This window comes from Chelonoidis abingdonii, chromosome 6, assembly GCF_003597395.2.
Source record: "Chelonoidis abingdonii isolate Lonesome George chromosome 6, CheloAbing_2.0, whole genome shotgun sequence".
Classification (NCBI taxonomy): Eukaryota; Metazoa; Chordata; order Testudines; family Testudinidae; genus Chelonoidis; species Chelonoidis abingdonii.
In genome coordinates, this window is record NC_133774.1 from 106698866 (window position 1) to 106717209 (window position 18344).

Genomic DNA, 18344 nt, shown 5'->3' on the forward strand with positions numbered 1-18344 from the left:
GAGACAAACCCCAAATACAAGGAAACTGAACAAGGATTCTCTCTCTCTCCCCCTTAGCTTCTCCTCCCACAATTCCCTGGTGTGCAGAGATTCACCCTCCGTAGATCTAACACATAAGAGAACTTTCGCTCCTTTCGTTTCTTAGGCCTACCCAGAGAGACAAAACTCAAACAATCTTCAAAAAGAAAGGCTTTATTATAAAAAAAAAAGAAAAAAAAAACACATAACATGATCTCTGCCTCAAGTTGACAATACACAGGGCTATTGCTTAAAAGAAAAATATGAATAAATCGCCTTGAATTCAAAAAAAGAGATACATATTTTACACATTCCATGCAACTACACACAATGTAATACAAAAAAAAAAACAATAAACAGGCCTATTGTTTTTTCTACCTTTGTACTTACGAACTTTGAAACTGGCAGATTAGATGAGCTTGCAGTAGCTAAGAAATCCCTCTCATAGCTGAGAGCCAGACAAAGACACAGACCCAAACATTCCCTCCCTCAGCTTTTAAAAATCCGGTTTCCTGATTGGTCCTCTGGTCAGGTGTTTGGTTGCCTTTGTTAACCCTTTACAGGTGAAAGAAACATTAACCCTTAGCTCTTTGAACACAATGGGTTGCACTTCAAAGTCTGTAGTAAGGAATTTCTTTTATTATCCTTCATTTTTCAATCACACTATGTTGTGCAACAGTTAGATAGGCTCCTCAATCCTCCAGGAGATCAAACAGTTGTTTAAAAGAGAGACTGTTTGGGTCCTGGATACCTGAATTGAAAGAGCTACAAGAACTGCTATCATGAGGCAAAGCTGTTTGTGTTAGTCATGCAGACACCAAACAAAAGGTTAAAAGGCACCAACAGGCAGCGATGGGAGATGCTGAAGGCAGCACGCTAATTCAGTTTCCCATTAGGCCTTGTCTACACTACCTCGGTAAGTCAACCTAAGTTACGCTACTCCAGCTATGTGAACAACATAACTGGAGTCAACACAGCGTAGGTCGACTTACTACGGTGTCTACACCGTGCTGCATCAACAGGAGTCACTCTCCCTTCAACTTACTTTACTCTTCCTGCTTCCATGGAGTACTGGAGTCAACTGAAGAGCACTTGCCATTGATTTAGCGGGTCTTCACCAGACCTGCTAAATCAACCCTTGCTGCATCAATCAAAGCAGTGTAAGAGTAGACATGGCCTTAGTAAGAAGTAGTTATCAAAGAAGAATGATTCTGAAGGAAATTGGTTGTCTCTCCCCCATTTATTTAAATTCATTTGTATTTAAAATTATTGTAGGATTTGACTCTGAAGGTGTTGAACTCCTCCTAATGAAGTTAACAGAATGAAAGGGCATTTTGCACCATGAGACTATAAGAAGCCCATATACTGAGTGTGTTTCTTTATACCAAAATATTTTTTTAAATAAAAACTTAGACATCATTTTACCTCCATTGCACAGTTCTGGAAGATGCTGGACAAACTGGTATTGTGGGAGGAACCATGTTCTGACTTCTCAGAATCCAGACCTTTCATACTTCTTGGGAACGAAACCTCACCTGTATTGGAGTAGTTAGATTCTTTATCCAAAGTAAGTGTAGTTTATTTTTCTTCAAATGGATAGTTTCACTAACACAGAAAAAAAGTGACATTGCCAAGACTACAGACGAATTAGTTCCAAGGTTCTGTATCAGTTTATAGCAGCAATATTGGTATGTAAACATCACAATAGAGTCCTGTATTTGCCATCAGCATTTCTAAGTAGTTTTTGTGCTTCATTAATAAAGGAAGAAACAAGGAAATTGGGGGGGGAGAGGAAAAGTGATTGGTGAAATCTCTTAGACATATCATTCCTAAGAGCAAAAAGAATTGTCCAAGTATTTGTTATTGTACAATGCCTACAGCTCTTGAATATTGATATAGCCACAAAAAGAACAAGAAAAGGAAACCAATGAGAAGAAACATCAATCTAGGGGTGCAAGTGTCACATCAGGTGCTCACTGGCCATGGCTGAAGCAAAAACTAGGATAAGCCTGTGGTTGGAGGGAGATACTAAGCGTTGGAGGGAGAGGGGTGTCAACTTCTTTAGTCAACCAAAAAACCCCTAGCAAAACCATCAAAATCCTGCTGCTCAAGTGGAGTATAGGCTGGGAGCAGTTCCAGATAGGAAAACCCCATTAGTCCCATTTGTTCAGAGTCCTGGTCAACTTCTGTTACTCACAGCAGGCAGTCTTGACTGAGCCTTTCCTTGCCCAGGGAAGTCCCTCATCTGCAAGGTCCAATCCTTAGGTCTGCAACCTCTCTCCCCCTAGGCATGTGCGTTCCCCTGGTTAGGGCAGCCACCCTCCAAACCTGACTCTTCTCCCTTATATAATATTCCCTCCTGATGAAAAGTACGTGGAATGCCCTTCCTCCAGACTTAACATTTCTAGTAGATGTTGCAGAATGGGGCTAATTTAAGTTCCCATATGCAGGATAGACCATTAGCCCCTTCCAGTCCTGGGCCAGAGTGGTTTGTAATCCTGATCACTGAGGATATCAAGGTTCATTCAGTTTTAGAACTGAGAAGATGACACCAACAACGTACACATTAGCCACTTCAGAGTTTCACAACAACTCAGCACCCAGCAGCTCCTATTATTCAAAATGGTGCTGAGCACTTTTGACGATCTGGCCACATCATTTAGATAGCTAAATGAAAGCACTTTAAAAAAAACCTGGCTGCTCATTTTTTATTTATTAATATTAACATTCTGGGGATACTCATGTATAGAATGCTGGTTTTATATGAATAAGTAGGTTCAGCGTAGCTATAAGAATTAGACAAAAAAGAAAAGATGTAATATCTTCCAGGCTCTCCAGACTCAGGAAATCCTGTTACAGCTGACCATCTTATACAAAGCACTATGAACATATTTTGTTCTACATAACAAAGAGATGTATTCACTATGTTGTACTTACAAGAGAAGGCTATTAGTCTTTCCAAAGTGTATCAACTCATATTTGCAGATTAATTCTTTTGTATGATAGTGCTACTGATCCCATTGCATTGAGCCACTTCACTCTTGTACTGATGAACAGCAGCTCACCCTTTTCATTATGTTCCAAAATAGTGAATTAGGAAGGAAAAATTCAAACCTGTTGTGTAGTGCTGTTTCCCTACATCTCCACTGCTGTTGCTGCTGCCAAGACTAGTAGTACTTTGTGTGAGTTCACTGGTTACCAACCCGGGGATTCCTGGTTTTGGTGACAGACTGTCTCCTAAAATATGATCTTCAAAACCAGGAGTAAAGGTGAAGTCTGGTCGATGGGTTTCTACCTTTAATTCAAAAAGAAGGAACTTAACATTTTTTCCAGTATTTTCAGAACTACATGTATTTCTTTGACATTTAATTATTATTAAATGTAATTCATGCAGCACTATAGGTTTACAGTGTCTTTACAAAACAGATTACGTCTCAGACTGGCAAGAAAACACATTGGCCAAGAGCTCATGGAAGGAAGGACACTGCAGACTACCGGTGGTAAGGAAAGCTGACAGAAGAGAGTTTTAAGAACGGATTTGAAGGAGGAGAATGTTCTTTACAAAACAGAACATTGATGGTTTCCAGGTGCAGGATCAGTGAGAAAAAACAGGTGCAAAGTGCAAGGCGAGGAGACTAAAAATGGGGAGTACAAAGAGCAAAAGCAGGAGAAAAAGAAAGGAATGTAGTTGAAGTAAAGGAAAGCACAGACATAGGTGAGGGTAAGAGTCTGAAGGGCCTTGGACATGAAGATCTAAAGAGTAGAGTGACACAATTAGAACAGCCGGAGAAGATGATTATTTGTGTAATTGCATTTTGGATAGATTGGAGGGGGACAGAGGAGAATGGTAGAAAAAACAAAAAAAGCAAAAGTTACAGTTTTGGATATAGGGAAGAGTCAGAAAGATGACCTAGAAATTGTGACCTTGGGAGACAAAGAGGACAGTGTAGTTGTTAAACAGCAGAGAAGGGTGGCAAAGGACAAGGATGACAAAGAAAGGAAAAGAAGTTCAGTTTTGAACAGCCAGAGTTTGTATGGGACATCCCAGAGGAGGAGGACAGTGCAGAGAGGCAGCTAATTAAGATGCAAGACTTGAGGGTGGAACAAGATGTAGAATTCTCAGTACAGGGATACAAAGAGAGACGAGGACCGAGAACAGAACGCCGGAGGGATGCCAAAATTGGAGGGGAGATGAAATAATGAAGTATTATTAAAGGAAATACTGAAGGAAAAATCAGCAAGGCAGAAACCCAGCCAGGAAAACCCAGTCATGGAAGCCAAGTGAGGAAGAAAAGGAGAGGAGTAAGTGGTAATTGTCATAGGCATCAGACAGATCAAGACGACTAAGGAAAAGCTGCAAAAAGTCCGATGGCACCTTAAAGACTATGGGATTTATTTAGGCATAAGCTTTCGTGGGTAAAAACCCACTTCTTCAGATGCATGGAGTGAAAATTACAGATGCAGGCATTATTATACTGACAGATGAAGAGAAGGGAATTACCTCACAAGTGGAGAACCAGTGTTGATAGGGAAAAGAAAAAAGCACTTTAAATAGTCAAATATCTTGAATAGCAATGCACAGGAAATATCAAACTAAAATCTACTTGCCTCATCATCCGAGTAGTTATATTGTGAGGTTACAGAGTCCCACATCCTACTGGCTACATTAGCTGCTTGTTTCATTCCAGACTTCAGAACATCTATTTTCGGTCCAGACAGTATATTGTCTAGTTTCAGATTGGATAAACTTGTTACCACAGAGCCCAATGAGCCATGCTGCGAAGAGCGACCCAACACCATTAGTGATGGAGGCCGCTCTTTTTGGACTCGTGAATGGGTCTGTTGCTTTAGTCGCCCCGTAAAGGTTTTAGACCTGGAAACTAAAGGACTTTTCCGATTTTCACTCTTCTCTGGGGCTGGTGGGACAGAATCTGAAGGTAAGCTTGATCTCCTCTCTTGGGAGAGACTAAGTGTCTTAGAGGCTGCTGCTTCTCTGCTCTCTTGCTTGTGAAGCTCCATGCTGGAAGACTTGCTACCCAGGGGGCTCTTTAGATTCATATAGCTTTCTATTTCATCCGCCAGATTACGTGGTACAACTGGTGATACAATCTTTTCTTCAGGATCTGAGGGTTTTGGTTCTATACTCTCAGTAGCCAGCAAAGATAAAGGGTCCAAGCCCACTTCAACATCTTCCCTTTCAATAGGTTTAATCACTCCATAGAAACTATTCCTTTTAGTTACTGCATCTCTGGCATCTGTTTTCTGGTTTGGGGGCTGATTACCATCCAGAAGTTTGGCATGAACATTCTCAGCTCTGGCTCCACTGTCCTCACCTCCATTCTCAATGTGCACTTGCCCTTCCTCAGGCTCCTCCACTGGTGAAGACTTAAGCTCTAGTTCCTGAGCACCTTCGCTCACATGAGTCCTGGTGCCACTCAGCCCAGAGACCTGCTGGTCACCCATACTGTCAAAGCTACTGAATTTACTAGTGTGAGGTGGTGAAGTTTTAGCCCCGGATAAAGCTGCTGTGAGGATCTTGGCATCTGCTCCCATCATTACTGCTATTTCACTAGAGCTCAAGTCCAAACTGCCTTTCTTCAGCAGCATACCTGCTCTGCTTTCAGTGCTAAAACTGCAGCTCCTCTCTGAAAAGAGCTTTTGTCTCTTCTGCCCTTTTTCACCTGTTTTCTTGGGAGAAGCATCATTAAAGACTGAATCTTCAACCGGATCCTGAGTTATAAAGAGTGGGCTAGATGCAGTTCCTACAAAGAAAGCACATAGCATTAATGTGATACCTCGTTTCCCACCCCAACACATACTGCTAAGGAAATAATTTAAATGAAGGTCATATGGCCTGAGTTATTAAAAAATTTTACAAGTTTTCTAATAAGAAAGCGGTAAATATAATTTAGAGCAATTCTACAAAAGTACCACTAAGTCACAAATTACATGTGGAAAGAATAAAGCGAAAGTTAGTGCTTTAGTTAGTTACTGACACATACTATTAGCCTGAATGAGCAGGCTGCAGCACCCAAGCAAAGACGCACATTTGTCACTCCCTCTTTCCACCAAGCTCAGTGGCCCACTTGCTTCACCTGTGCATCATTTCTTTTCCCCAAAAGGGTGGACTCTACCCTCTCTATGCTCAGTTTATTGCCAATGTCTTTAGCTCTCAGAAGATTAGGTGTTTTTTGCATTGGCTGTGGCACTACTTCTAAGATAACATTGAAGCACACAGGACAAATAGTTCTGGGGAGAACTGAAGTCCCAAAGACATCTACTGCATGTGTCAAGAACACAGACATATGCTTTTGGAGAAAGGACCACCATAACTGGAGAAGAGTAATTTGAGATTGGTCAGGAACTCACCATAGTAGTCCTAGTGCTGCTCCAGATTCCTTCTTTAATAGCCTTCTTCTTAGCTTATGCCTGAAGTTGCCTTTGTACTGAGTGCACCAAACCTCTGAATATTACAGTACACCCCACTTCAATGAAGATTATCCAGACAATTAATGTAAGCCTAATAAAACGTAATGGCAGTAACAACTGCTTAGCGGGTATAGTGATTCTACTTCAGTGGGACCCCATTAGGTAATTTAAAGGTGCTTACGTCTGTATGTGTCTCAGTCTCACACTGATTCTATCTGTTCTTTTAACAGCTGTCGGTTCCCTTAGCTGTCATGTGCAGCAAGTCTATGAGGTGCTTTACCACTGCCTGAGTCAGACTCAATCTTCCCACGCCAGTTACATGGTGACTCAGCACTCTGCAACTCTTGCAGCTGTCCCTGCCACCAACACTAGGTAGCAGGAAGTAAGCTGTATTCCTATCACAGGATAGAGAATGTCTACTCCATGGGCATCACAGTATCTCTGCAAATCCCAGATAGTAATGTTCAAGTTAAAATGGTGTTTTCTAGTAATTGGTAATTCCACTTATCAGGATAAATGACCATCCACCAACAATTGGCAGTAGTAACAACAACAATACTGCCTCTTATATAGCGTTTTCCATCCGTAGATCTCAAAGTGTTTTACAAGGGAAGGCAAATATTATTGCCATTTTACAGATACAAAACAGAGGTGCAGAGTGGTGAAATGACTTACCCAAGGACCCACAGCAAGTCAGTGGCAGAGTCAGGCATACAGCCCAAGTCTCCTGACTCCCCAGTGCACTGTCCTGTCCCTGTGACCATACTGTCAGCTCAAGATTCCATTTACCAAACATCCAAGTTAAACCAACTACAAGAAGCCAGAGGCAGTTTCAAATTTTGTTGATAACAGTTGTGTTAAACAATATACTCAGTAACTCACCACTGCTGTTTTTCCTGCCAGTACTATCAAAAATGCCAGATGGAACTTTCACAATACTGCTTCCCCAAGCAGGTGGGTCTGCTGAACTATGAGGTTCTGCACTCTGCTGATGCTTTTCACTAATACCACCAACCTCTAGAGTAAGAAAAACCCATCTTTAATTATGCTGTCTATACAAATAACTTTATCTACATTGTTTTGGAAGATACATTTTATCTAAAATGTACAAGCTGTTCTCTTCTTAGTACAGTGCCCACAGATGCCAATCTTTCTAGGCGCTGAGCATTTCTTGTAATTAATTCAATACATTCCACAGCTTGTCGCCAGAACTTTCCACCCCCCACCCCTTGTTGTTGCTGTCGCCTGTCACTGGAACCCTGCCAGGGCCCCATTGGCTGTCAGCTCCAGAGTCCTGAGAGCCCCTGGGGCTGAAGCAGACTTCATGACCTCCATGACATAAACATAGCCTTAACCATGAGCCCTGACACAGTGTGAAACCAAAGGAAACATCTCCACACCCATGCTGTCCTTCGTTGCAGATAAGAGTGCCAAATGTGATATGGGAACTGGACTTAGGCTCACCACTACTAATTTCAAATAGGCCACGGAACAGTTAATTAACAAATGGTTGTTTGTGGTCATTACTGACATGGACTGGACTCAAGCCAGCAACTCAGTTATGATCTAGCAGTACTTTAATTCACAGGCGCCAACTTTGTTGGCGCCAGTGGATGCTCATTCCCCCCTCCCTGCCCCTATTGGTCCTCTCCTCAAATCCCCGCCTCCCCCCACCCCAAGTGTGCCCCTATTGGTCCTCTCCCAGGTTTGCGGCACGAATCAGCTGTTTCGTGGCAGAAGCGAAGGGAGGGATGGGGAAGAACAGAACCCAGCAGCGCACTTAGGGGAGGCGGAGGGGGTGGTGAGCTGGGGCAGGGGAGTGGGCTGAGGAGCTGCCGGTGGGTGCTGAGCACCCACCAATTTTTCTCCATGGGTGCTCCAGCCCCGAGCACCCTCAGAGTTAGTGCCTACCCTTTAATTGATCCCCTGGACAGGGAATAAACAAGAATAATAAAAGACAATCATGTGGTGACTATAGCTTTGTGAATTACATCTACTAAAAGCCTTCTGAATGTTTTAAATTGACTGGACAAATTTAAAAGAAACCCCTATCAAAGTAAATCTAAATACTTGACCTCCTGTTAGATCTTTCATTTTACAAGAAGAATCTTTTTCTGCTAGCGTCTCAGCTGCAAGAAGATTATCTCCATCATCCCTTATGAGCTCATCCTTGGATCCATAGCCTTGGTCTGACTGACCCCCTGTTGAAAAGAATACAAGCAAGTAGTCTAACAGTTTTTTGTTTTAAACTGAGAAATTCTGTTGCATGTTAAGATATTAAAGTGCAACTTGTTTGTGCTACATCTAGTTTTTGCTAAAAATATTGAGTCAGGAGATCACCAATGGCTAGCACACAAAACATACACACAGTATTTAACTGGTAATGGTAAAAGCAGAAAACAATAGCAAAGACAGGAATGAAAAAGCCTATTTTAGGTTTAATAGTCTATTTGCCACAATATACTACAGTACAGTACATTGTCAATGACTTGTACACTACACAATTTGCTAAGTGAATCCCCACCAGTATACTATAGTAGTTCATTTGAAAGGCAGAGATGACGACTAAAATTTTGTACACTGCATGAACCAGAACCAAACACCACAGAAACCAGACAGAATCACTTTGCTCTGGAATGAGCTCTCAGAAAAAGTGACACAAAACACGCTATATCACCTGGCGGTGCACCCTTTTCACAAAGCAATCACTCTGTGTCTGACCTATCAGTCCTCACCCTCAAAGGAAACCTGCACAACAACACTTTCAAAAGATGAGCCTGTGAGCTTAAATTTATAACTTTGTTAGACAGTAAAAATCATGGTCTTAATAAAGACACTGGATGTATGGCTTATTACAACAACAACAACCTGTAAACCACTAACTCACTTTTTGTCCTAAGGCGACAGGGGAGTTAATGAGCCACTTCACCTTCAATGGTCCCTTACAATATATATGCCAACTACCTATGCTAAACTCTGTGTCGGATCTTGTATTTAGCTGTAACATATTCAGCACCTTTCCCAGGCCTGAAGAAAAAGATCTGTGTACTCAAAATCTTGTCGCTCTCACTAACAGAAGTTGGTCCAATAAAAAATTCTCACCCACCTTGTTACTATAAAGTGGTCAGCCTAGTCAGCTCATCAACCTTATAGAAACCCAAAACTTGGCTATCATAACGTCTGTGCTCCTTCTGAACCCAAAGATGAACTTTTATGATGGAAATAGTGTTAACAGAGAACAGATGGGATTCATTCCATAGCATAATATACAGCATGTTGAGCTCTATTTCCTAAACCTGCCTATTAGCAAGTCTTTGGATACGTGACCTTGTTTCAAAACACAGAAGTACAATGCAAATTACCCTCAAGTACCAAAGAAATTTCACCTGGCTCCTTAGCAGTTACAAAGCTGAACAACAAACTTGCTTTGAATGCCTGATATCTCCATAGAACATACATGGAGAATAGAATTGATAAAGAGTTTAAAAAAAAAAAAAAAAAAAAAAAAAAAAAAAAAAACCAAAAACCTAAGTAATTGGCAATTTATGTTTTGGATTTATTCTACAAGCAACTTGATAAGTAAGAAAACTTGATATCCTTTGATCTTTATTTTCCTCTATCACCACTTTAACCACGTAAGAAATCTCTCCCCACACCCTCCTCGCACATCAGTGAAAATAACCTATCAATAAATGGGAAATTTACCTGCAGCAGTAACACTCAAAAGGCAGAATTAACGCACATGTGCATCCAAGGCTTCACACCATACAAGTCTGCACCCCACACCATGACAGCCAAGGACAAATGCAGCATCAAGAGAACGCAGAGCAAGAAGCAGAGTAACAAAGAGCAGAGAGAAGGAAAGTTCAGTCATCTAGACAAGTACATCACGTGCAGCTCAGGAATCAGTCTCAAGTTCTCTTTAAAGGAAGAGTCAAGATATTTAAAAATTAAAAAGGGTGTGCGACGATCATATGCACAATAGGTCCTGTGATACACGAATATATAGGAGGTTTAGTTGAATGTATGGTCTGGGGTGTAATCAGATTTACAGTAGGGAAGGAAAGCACCTGCCACCTCAGGTAATTTTCTGGAGATGAATTATTTCATTCTAATTTGTCTGTTAGAGTACACACCACATTCAGTGCAGAGCTCTTCTCTGGCTTTTCAAAAGTCTCTCCACTCTCAGGAACTCTCCCAAAGATTATATGTATGACAAAGTTAAGATAATTTACAATTTTAATTCTGAAGTTCTGAAAACCATGGTAGCAGTTTGCAAACTGTAATTTGAAAAGTATGCACTACAGTGATTAAACATACATACCGGATTCTGGAATTTTAATTAACCTCAATTAATATTAAAGACCGATTTGAAAACAATGGTCTCCAATTATGTCTGAGCAACTTTTGCACCCTCACTTGTAAAATGAGAGTTTACACTCACAGTTTGTTTTAGGTCAGTAGATTTTATCAGTAGTGTGCATGAGTAATTGCCAGCAAGAATTGCTAATGCTCATAATTAGAGGCTTGGAGAGTTCTCTTTAAAAAAACTGACAAAATAAAATATGGACCATGTGACTGCTTCACCAGCAATACAATTACAAAAAAAATCAGTTTAAAGAGTTAGTCATTCTGCCATGGTTTATGCTACATTGAGCATGGAGCACCAATGTGCAATGAAGAGGAATATCCTGCAATTACTGTACAGTTCCTTTTCTACAAGTATATTGATTCAGCCATTCATATCGCACAACCTCAGAAAGAGGGGGGAAAGTGTTTAGGGAGGGAAAGAATCAGCAGGAGATGAGAGAGGAGTTTGCTGTTGGTGGAATTGTTAGTAGTGAAACCCAGCAGACTCTAGTACCTGTGCTAGAGTGATTATCAATGGAATCAAGCCTGACTAAGTCTCTGACGAAGAGTGTGTGCTCCCCACTGTTAGCATCATTAGAACTATCCACGCTACCATGGCTCACCGTGTCCCCATCACTTCCACCCGTGGCATTCCGAGGAGCTAAAGATATGAATGAGAGCTAGTCAGTAAAGACGATTTGAAAACTTGTCAAACTTTAAATAAAAGTCAAATCAAACCTTTCCAGCTCACAGCAGATACTTATAGTTACATAAATATAATTAGGATATGGAGTAAGAGACCAAAGCAATTTAGTTTTTAGTGTGAGACACTCTCATACCACTGAACATAAACTTGGCAGCAGCCTATTTTTATGCACTTTAGAAAAACAGTCCTTTCTAGGAAACATTTAGAAAATACACACATACAATATCATGCTAGCAGCAATTATTAGAATGCAAATCCTATTCTAGTTCAGTAGAAGTGAGCCCATTTCAGTTACTATACATTACCTGATATCACAGACACCTGTGAGCTCCCTGTTGCTTTTTTTAGGCATTGCCTAAATTGTGCTACACCACGGACCACATTCTGTACCTTCGTCCACAGAAAGATACCACTGCGATTACTGCTAGGCCAATGACTCTCCAAAACTGCCTGCAGAATCAAAGGCATTATGGTAGTAACTGCTTAGTCAGTAAGCCTGCCCTCTTACCCTCTACAGAAAAACTGCTCTCTTTTAAGATGGGAAATGCAAACATTTTAAAACTGATTTTTTTAAGAGCCCTTCTCCCCTGGTCTCAAGGCTGTGCGTAGAACACCAGTCCTGAATGACTAACATTCGATTGTGAAAAGCATGAGTTAAATAGGCTGTGGAATGCATATTTGTTATTTACAATGGAGTAGCAACAAGAGCCCCACTAAGCCCTCCATTCCCACTGACTTCAGTTCGAGTGGTTTACTTGCACTGTGACATTCCCTCTCAGCTTGTGGATCTTTCAAAGCAGCAGAAGCAGAACTGCACCCTTCACCAAAAGGAAGGTCAGCAATTCTATCTGCTGTGTCACTGATTTAGGAGACAGCAGACTGGTGTCTGCAGAGTTACAATTTGAACTGATTTTTTGTTGTATGTAGTATGTGTGGGAAAAAAAGTTTCTTCACCACCTCTTCTATCCCCCATCCTCAGCCATATACCCTAATCATGGGCCTGTTCCAAGACTTAGGCATGATAAAAATTAGAAGAGACCGCAGTTAAATTTCAACAGCATATTTGGTTAAACACTCAGAGAACTCTCAGACATGTATACATACAGAAAAATATAAAAAGTGAAGTATGCACAGAGCCATGAAAATAAGTAAATTTTAAGTCTAGGCTTGCTGGATACACAATCAGGTAGCCAGACAATAAACAACACAAGAAGATCTACATGAAAACCATTCAAGATTATTAGCCTCCACAATGCACCTGAGGAAGACATGACAAAGACAATGAGAGTGACAACGTCAAGTAAGTGACTGCTTACCTGCCCCAGCTTCACTAAGATCTCTTACCTTGTTGTAATAACCATAGGTGATTGCATTCGGCTGTACTCCAGCATTTTTCATTTCAAACAGGAGTCTCACAGCCTGAACAGGATGACCACAAAGTCCACAGAGCTGCATTAGAACTCTATAGCACACCTAATAAGATTAAGAAACCCATAACATCGTCAATTTCAAGGAACATTCTGAAGTGAATTAGGCACCAAAACGTGATCTAGTTTTCAAATATTGAAGTCTGCAAGAGAGACAAGGCACACAAAAGCTACTATTCAACGTATAATCCTCAACTGCCAGGAGAGGGAGCACAAGTTAATCCGTAAGAAAATCATGTTGGCATCAGGGAACGCTGCTGAGGATACTCACATTTAATCCATTATACATATTTAGGGTTACCATATATCTGTATTTTCCTGGACATGTCTGGCTTTATTGTACTTAAATCAGCGCCCGAGAAGAATTTTTAAATATCTAAAAGCATCTGTGAAAATACGAACATATGGTAACCCTAGCGAGGAGAAGGGGGGGACAGCGAGTGGCTGCAACTTACAACTCCCAGGTTCACATAATCAACTGTAGGGGTTGGTGCTGCCAAGGTTTCCTGCCAAGCCAGCCAGCGATGGTCAGGAACTTTCCTGGCTCCCGACACTCTCCACCACAGGGCCCAAAGCAACTTCCCGCCTCCCCCCCTTCCCACCCGCCGCCCCCTGGCTCTGGCTGCTGCTGTGCGGGGGAAGCGCCCAGCAGGGGGCGCACAAGCTGGAGAGAGGCAGGAGCCAGGAAAGTTGGAGCCCAGGGAGGAGGCAGCTGCGCGTTCGGATGCCGCCTGCCACCTCTGTGCCCCTGCAGATCTCCGGAGCTCAGCGTTGGCTCCTGCCCTGGGAGCGGCAGCGGGAGGCGGTGCAGGACTAGGAGGGATGCTGCTGTGGACCGTGGCTACCAGGCAGAGTGGGGTTTCCTGGGAAATGTTCCTGACCATCGCCATCTGGCTGGCCTTGAGAAGAAACCTTTGCAGCACCAACCCCTACGGCCGATGACCTGAACCTGGGAGTTGTAAGTTGCAGCCACTCGGGGTCCCCTTCCCCTCATGTTACCCCCGTCATTTCAGCGTGGGCATCCCTCCATCCTCTCCCAAACCCCTGCTCATTCTCAAACGCTGGAAGGGGAAAGAGGAGGAATTGTCTTGCCTTGGGGCTGAGTGGTCCAGTAAGGGTTAAAAAGCCTCTTGGGGAATAGGCTGCTTGTTTCTCTGGGGGAACCATGGAGCTTAGACTCGCTTTTGTTTCCTGGGAGGAATGAGCCTGGTGCTGGGAAGGGACCCTGGTTAGCTTGGGGCTGGAGGAGCAGCGTTTCTTTGCCTGCCGCGGAAGGGCTCACTATGACTGTTGGAGGTTGGGGATCATGGTGCAGCTTGCCAAACAAGCTCCTTTGCTGCCTCTCTCATCAGAAGCTGCAAAGGAAACTGGATTTCTCCCCCACAAGCCTTAAATCTGGAAGCTGAAATCAATCACCTGTTTCCAGTTTCTGTACCCTGCAGATTTATTAGTCCATTACTATTAGTAGCCTGCACAGAATTTTTAAAGCAATGTATTATTAAGATTGATATTGGACTCTCTGGTTCTTCAAAGAAAGGCTGTTCAGACCTGGGATTAAAATATGTAAATAAACTCCATCCACCAAATAGTAGGAATCCCACCCCCACCCCAGAGTAGGCTGAATCTCTGTAGAGGCTGCTTATGCTTCTCAATGGGTCCTATCACAAATCAGATCCAAACAGAGGATTTGGTCGAAATGATGTATCAAAATACATGCTAGTTTCTGCAGCCATACTTCCCGTGCTGGGATCTATCCCAGGGACTTGCTCTGTTTCAGTGGTACAGATATGAACCGAAAGCTCTTTAGGGGCAATCTGGGAATGGGTCAGGTGGGTGGAGGGCTCTCTGCGCACTGCCAGTGCCTGCAAGCCCCACTCTGCTTTTCCCAGCCAATGGGAGCCAGGGAGCTCTCACTTGTGGTGGGCGCAGCACATGGAGACCCCTTGGCTGCCCCTGCTCCTAGAAGCCAGAGGGACCTTCAGCAGGAGGAATGAGATAGCAAGCAGAGCGAGGTGAAGAGGCGAGCGGTGAGCCAGCAGCAAGTGGGGGGCCGGGGAGTATGTGAGTAGGTGAGCGGGTAGTGGGTGGTGAAGAGGCTAGCGAGCCAGCGACTGGCTGGCTGGCGGGCGGGCAGGCAAGTGGCGAGTGGTTAGCCAGCAGCAGGTGGTGAAGAGGCAAGCGGCGAGGGAGCCAGCAACAGGCGGGAGGGTGAGGAGGCGGGCAGTGGGCGAGGAGGCAGGTGGCGAGCCAACGGCAGGTGGGGGGAGAAAAGACCAGCTGCGGGCGGTGAGCAAGCGGGAGTTGAAAAGGTGAGTGACAAGGGAGCCAGCGGCAGGTGGGTGGGCGGGCGGGGGTGAGGAAGCGAGAAGCACGCGCACAGTGTCTCAGGCGGGGGTTCTCAGGGGCCGGGCATGGGAGTCGTTTCAGGGGGGGGGGGGGTGGTCTCAGGGCGGGCATGGGGGTTTCTGGCAGGGGAGTGAGGAGGTGAGTGTCAGGTGGGAGGAGGCGAGCGGTGGGTGAAGGACTGAGGAGGACGCAGCAAGCCAGTGGCAGGCCAGGGGGTGAGGAGGGGTGCAGTGGTGGGGCTGAGTGGGAAGGGGCGGAACTTTGGACAGACTGGAGGTTGAGTGTGGAGGAGCAGGGGCAGGGCCGACACCCCCCATGGAGTGTCCTCTTTTTTGAATGTTCAAATATGGTAACCCTATACGTATGATTGCCAGATGGAAAAGAACAAGTTATTGGGAAAGCTATTTTCAAGTTTTTAAGGATTAGCCTGCTTCAGACATAACACAAAAATGTAAAACATTTTAGCAATATGTATCAGTGTCATCCTTGAAATTTAGCATGGCTTCAGACTTGAATAAATTCATGTTTTTGTGCCTTTTAAAATGTGGTATGTGAGAATTGTATTCCCAAAGTCACAACCATATCTACCCCCATTAAATTCAATCCATGCCCTGAAGGGTGCCCCCCTTCACTAAAATGAGATAGTAAAATTATCTTTGCACAAAGCTTATTTCTGTGCAAAGCTACAGAATACTACCCATGGTTCCCGAAATAAATAAATTAATTCACTGAATTATAAAAAGGGACATATTAAGTGATTCTAGAGAAATTAGTAAAAATAACTTTCAAAGAGTTATTTTATAGTAAATCACAGCCTGTGGGGAAACAATTTCATTTCACACTGCAACACGAAGCAAGAAAATTGCAAAAAAGCAATGACTGTTTTTGCAAGAAACGTTTCTGAACAGTGAAAGCAATTCACCTTTATGTTAAATGTGATGCAAGAGTAAGGGTAAGAGCAAAAACAGTATGTGAATTTTAGCACTCGGGTAAGATAAAGTAGGATGACAGCAGCGAAGCTCTCTCCAAAGAGCACATAGAACACAGGCAACCTCAGTACTAGCTTCCCCACCTTGTCTTATCAAGGTGCTTCAACCCTGGATCAGGAGGGAGAGAAACCTAGTCTCTATACCAATTAAATCCCCGGGTTTCTCTAACTAGTAACCTCATACTGTGCCTCATTAATGTAACTGTGGAAGTGGTTTGTGTGATATGGATACTCCTCCACTGGGAATGTACTGGGACCATTAGCCTCATTTCAAGTAGGTCAAGTAGCAGTCACAGGATAATTCCTAGTTCAAATTCAACTCAGATCAGTAGTTCTAGTTCCTATATGCCTGGAGATAAGAGGCTTTAGACCAAGGGACATTTTCAATATATTCACCTCTGAGCCATCCAAGTTTCCCAGAATAGTACTAGTCTGTTTTACAGCCAGGTCTGACATGTTGGTCACACTTTCTACATAGGTTATTTCAAACAGCAAATATAAAAACACTCAAAACGTACATTTAGTGAGAACAGCCTATTGTTATTTGAAATAGCCTGGTTTTAAGTTGCTTCAAAAACAGACATTTGAGGACAAAATGAACGCACTCAACTGTAACCAGTACTGCCCAGTAGATTAAATTCTACATTGGACAGTGACAGATGCTGACAATACACTTACAACCTGAAAATATAGTCATATTTACAGGAGCTATACGATGCTATTTTCAAGATGGCTTGCTCTGGCAGAATCCTAGGTGGATGGTTGATGCTTTCTGCACCAATAATCTCAGGAGAGGTGATAACCCCCACCCTCCAATTTATGACACAACTGCCTCTGCTAGCATGGTAATGTTGAAAATTTTAATTTCCAGCTTCCCAAACTAACTGTATAGCTTTCAGAACGTTATTTCAATAAGGCTTAAAAAAAGATTTAAAAACAAAAGTTGTAAGCTAGGCAGCAAGCTTGAACTTTACTTATTTTTAGAAGTGAAACATTAACAGTTGACAATTAACATGTTCTTGTACCTTAATCCCACTGAATAAGCGTGGGCTTTTTCTTTTGGGGGGGAGGGGGAGGAGGGGAGGGTACTTGCCTCATCTAGTGGTTCCACGTCGGTTTTCCTCATTTTAATAAGAATGTCATATGCCTGTTGCAGTGCTCTGACTTTGGGATGGGAAACTCTGATGTAGGCTGGCAGACAAATGAACCATAGACTATAACAGTGACTAAAGAGGCACTTAGCCCACAGTGGTGGGTTTGTGTAATACTTCTTGGCTAATTTATGGGCCGTTTTTATCTCCTGTAAAAAGGCAGAAAACAAAAAGGATACAAATACACAAAATACAGAACACCTTGAATTTGGAGGAAAGTTTCTTTAAATCAGATAGTGCTTTCTTAAAATGGGATGCTGCAGCTCATTATCCTGGAGGAAACCATGCAAACATGAACGTTAATCTGTATTTCTCATCAGTCTCCCTTCTGTAAAGCTCTTCATAGGGTGGGGAAGAGAATGCATACTAATACCACTTCAAATCTACTCCAAATTTCTTTATTATAGCATGTATTATATCAAACACCAACACATGTTTGGCTCTGAAGCATAGCCTTAGATACAGGAAGCACTGCCTCTGTAAATTCATATTTATTTGGATTCATTCCTCTACACATACATCTCTTTTCAAAGTTATAAACATCTATTCTTTAGATACCACACTAACTTCTAGCATAAATGGGTGGTAACAATTCTACCCAACACCAACGTCGTTTTTGATGCTCTCACACACTATATTATATAAAGGCAGCACTAGTTGAAAATCTAACCTGTTTTGTCCTCTTTGCCATGAGTGCTGGACTATTTGAAATGTTACCTCCAGCTGGGTGCCTGTTGAACGAAAGCTTGAGCTCCTGTGGCCTGTCGAAGAGCTCAAAATCTAGTCTTGGGAAGTTTTTATAGCTATTTAAAAACAAAAAAAAAGTGAAGTGTCATATTTAAATTTCCAAATCTTTTAGTTGTTCTGCTCCAACTTTATATATGTGGTGCAAAGGCCTCCTGCCTGCAAGCTGAAGGGTTCAGCACATT

General features: G+C 42.7%; 1 protein-coding gene across 7 annotated transcripts in view; it reads right to left on the bottom strand.

Annotated features, from left to right (window-relative positions):
- DENND4C (DENN domain containing 4C) overlaps positions 1 to 18344 on the bottom strand; it is a 134045-nt gene that overhangs the window by 51145 nt on the left and 64556 nt on the right. For 5 of the 7 annotated variants that reach the window (XR_012656156.1, XM_075067305.1, XM_075067306.1 and 2 more), the window contains exons 16-25: positions 18086 to 18218; positions 17358 to 17564; positions 12848 to 12976; positions 11809 to 11953; positions 11312 to 11458; positions 8523 to 8648; positions 7330 to 7464; positions 4623 to 5780; positions 3133 to 3309; positions 1444 to 1553 (exon numbers count right to left, since the gene is read on the bottom strand). Coding sequence is in view for 6 of the 7 variants with exons in the window: in XM_075067305.1 (XP_074923406.1) it covers positions 1444 to 1553; positions 3133 to 3309; positions 4623 to 5780; positions 7330 to 7464; positions 8523 to 8648; positions 11312 to 11458; positions 11809 to 11953; positions 12848 to 12976; positions 17358 to 17564; positions 18086 to 18218 (2467 nt within the window). In the remaining variant the exon portion in view is untranslated. Of the gene's footprint in view, positions 1 to 1443; positions 1554 to 3132; positions 3314 to 4622; positions 5781 to 7329; positions 7465 to 8522; positions 8649 to 11311; positions 11459 to 11808; positions 11954 to 12847; positions 12977 to 17357; positions 17565 to 18085; positions 18219 to 18344 lie in introns of all 7 variants that reach the window. The other 2 variants (XM_032797541.2, XM_075067309.1) reach the window with 2 other exon arrangements.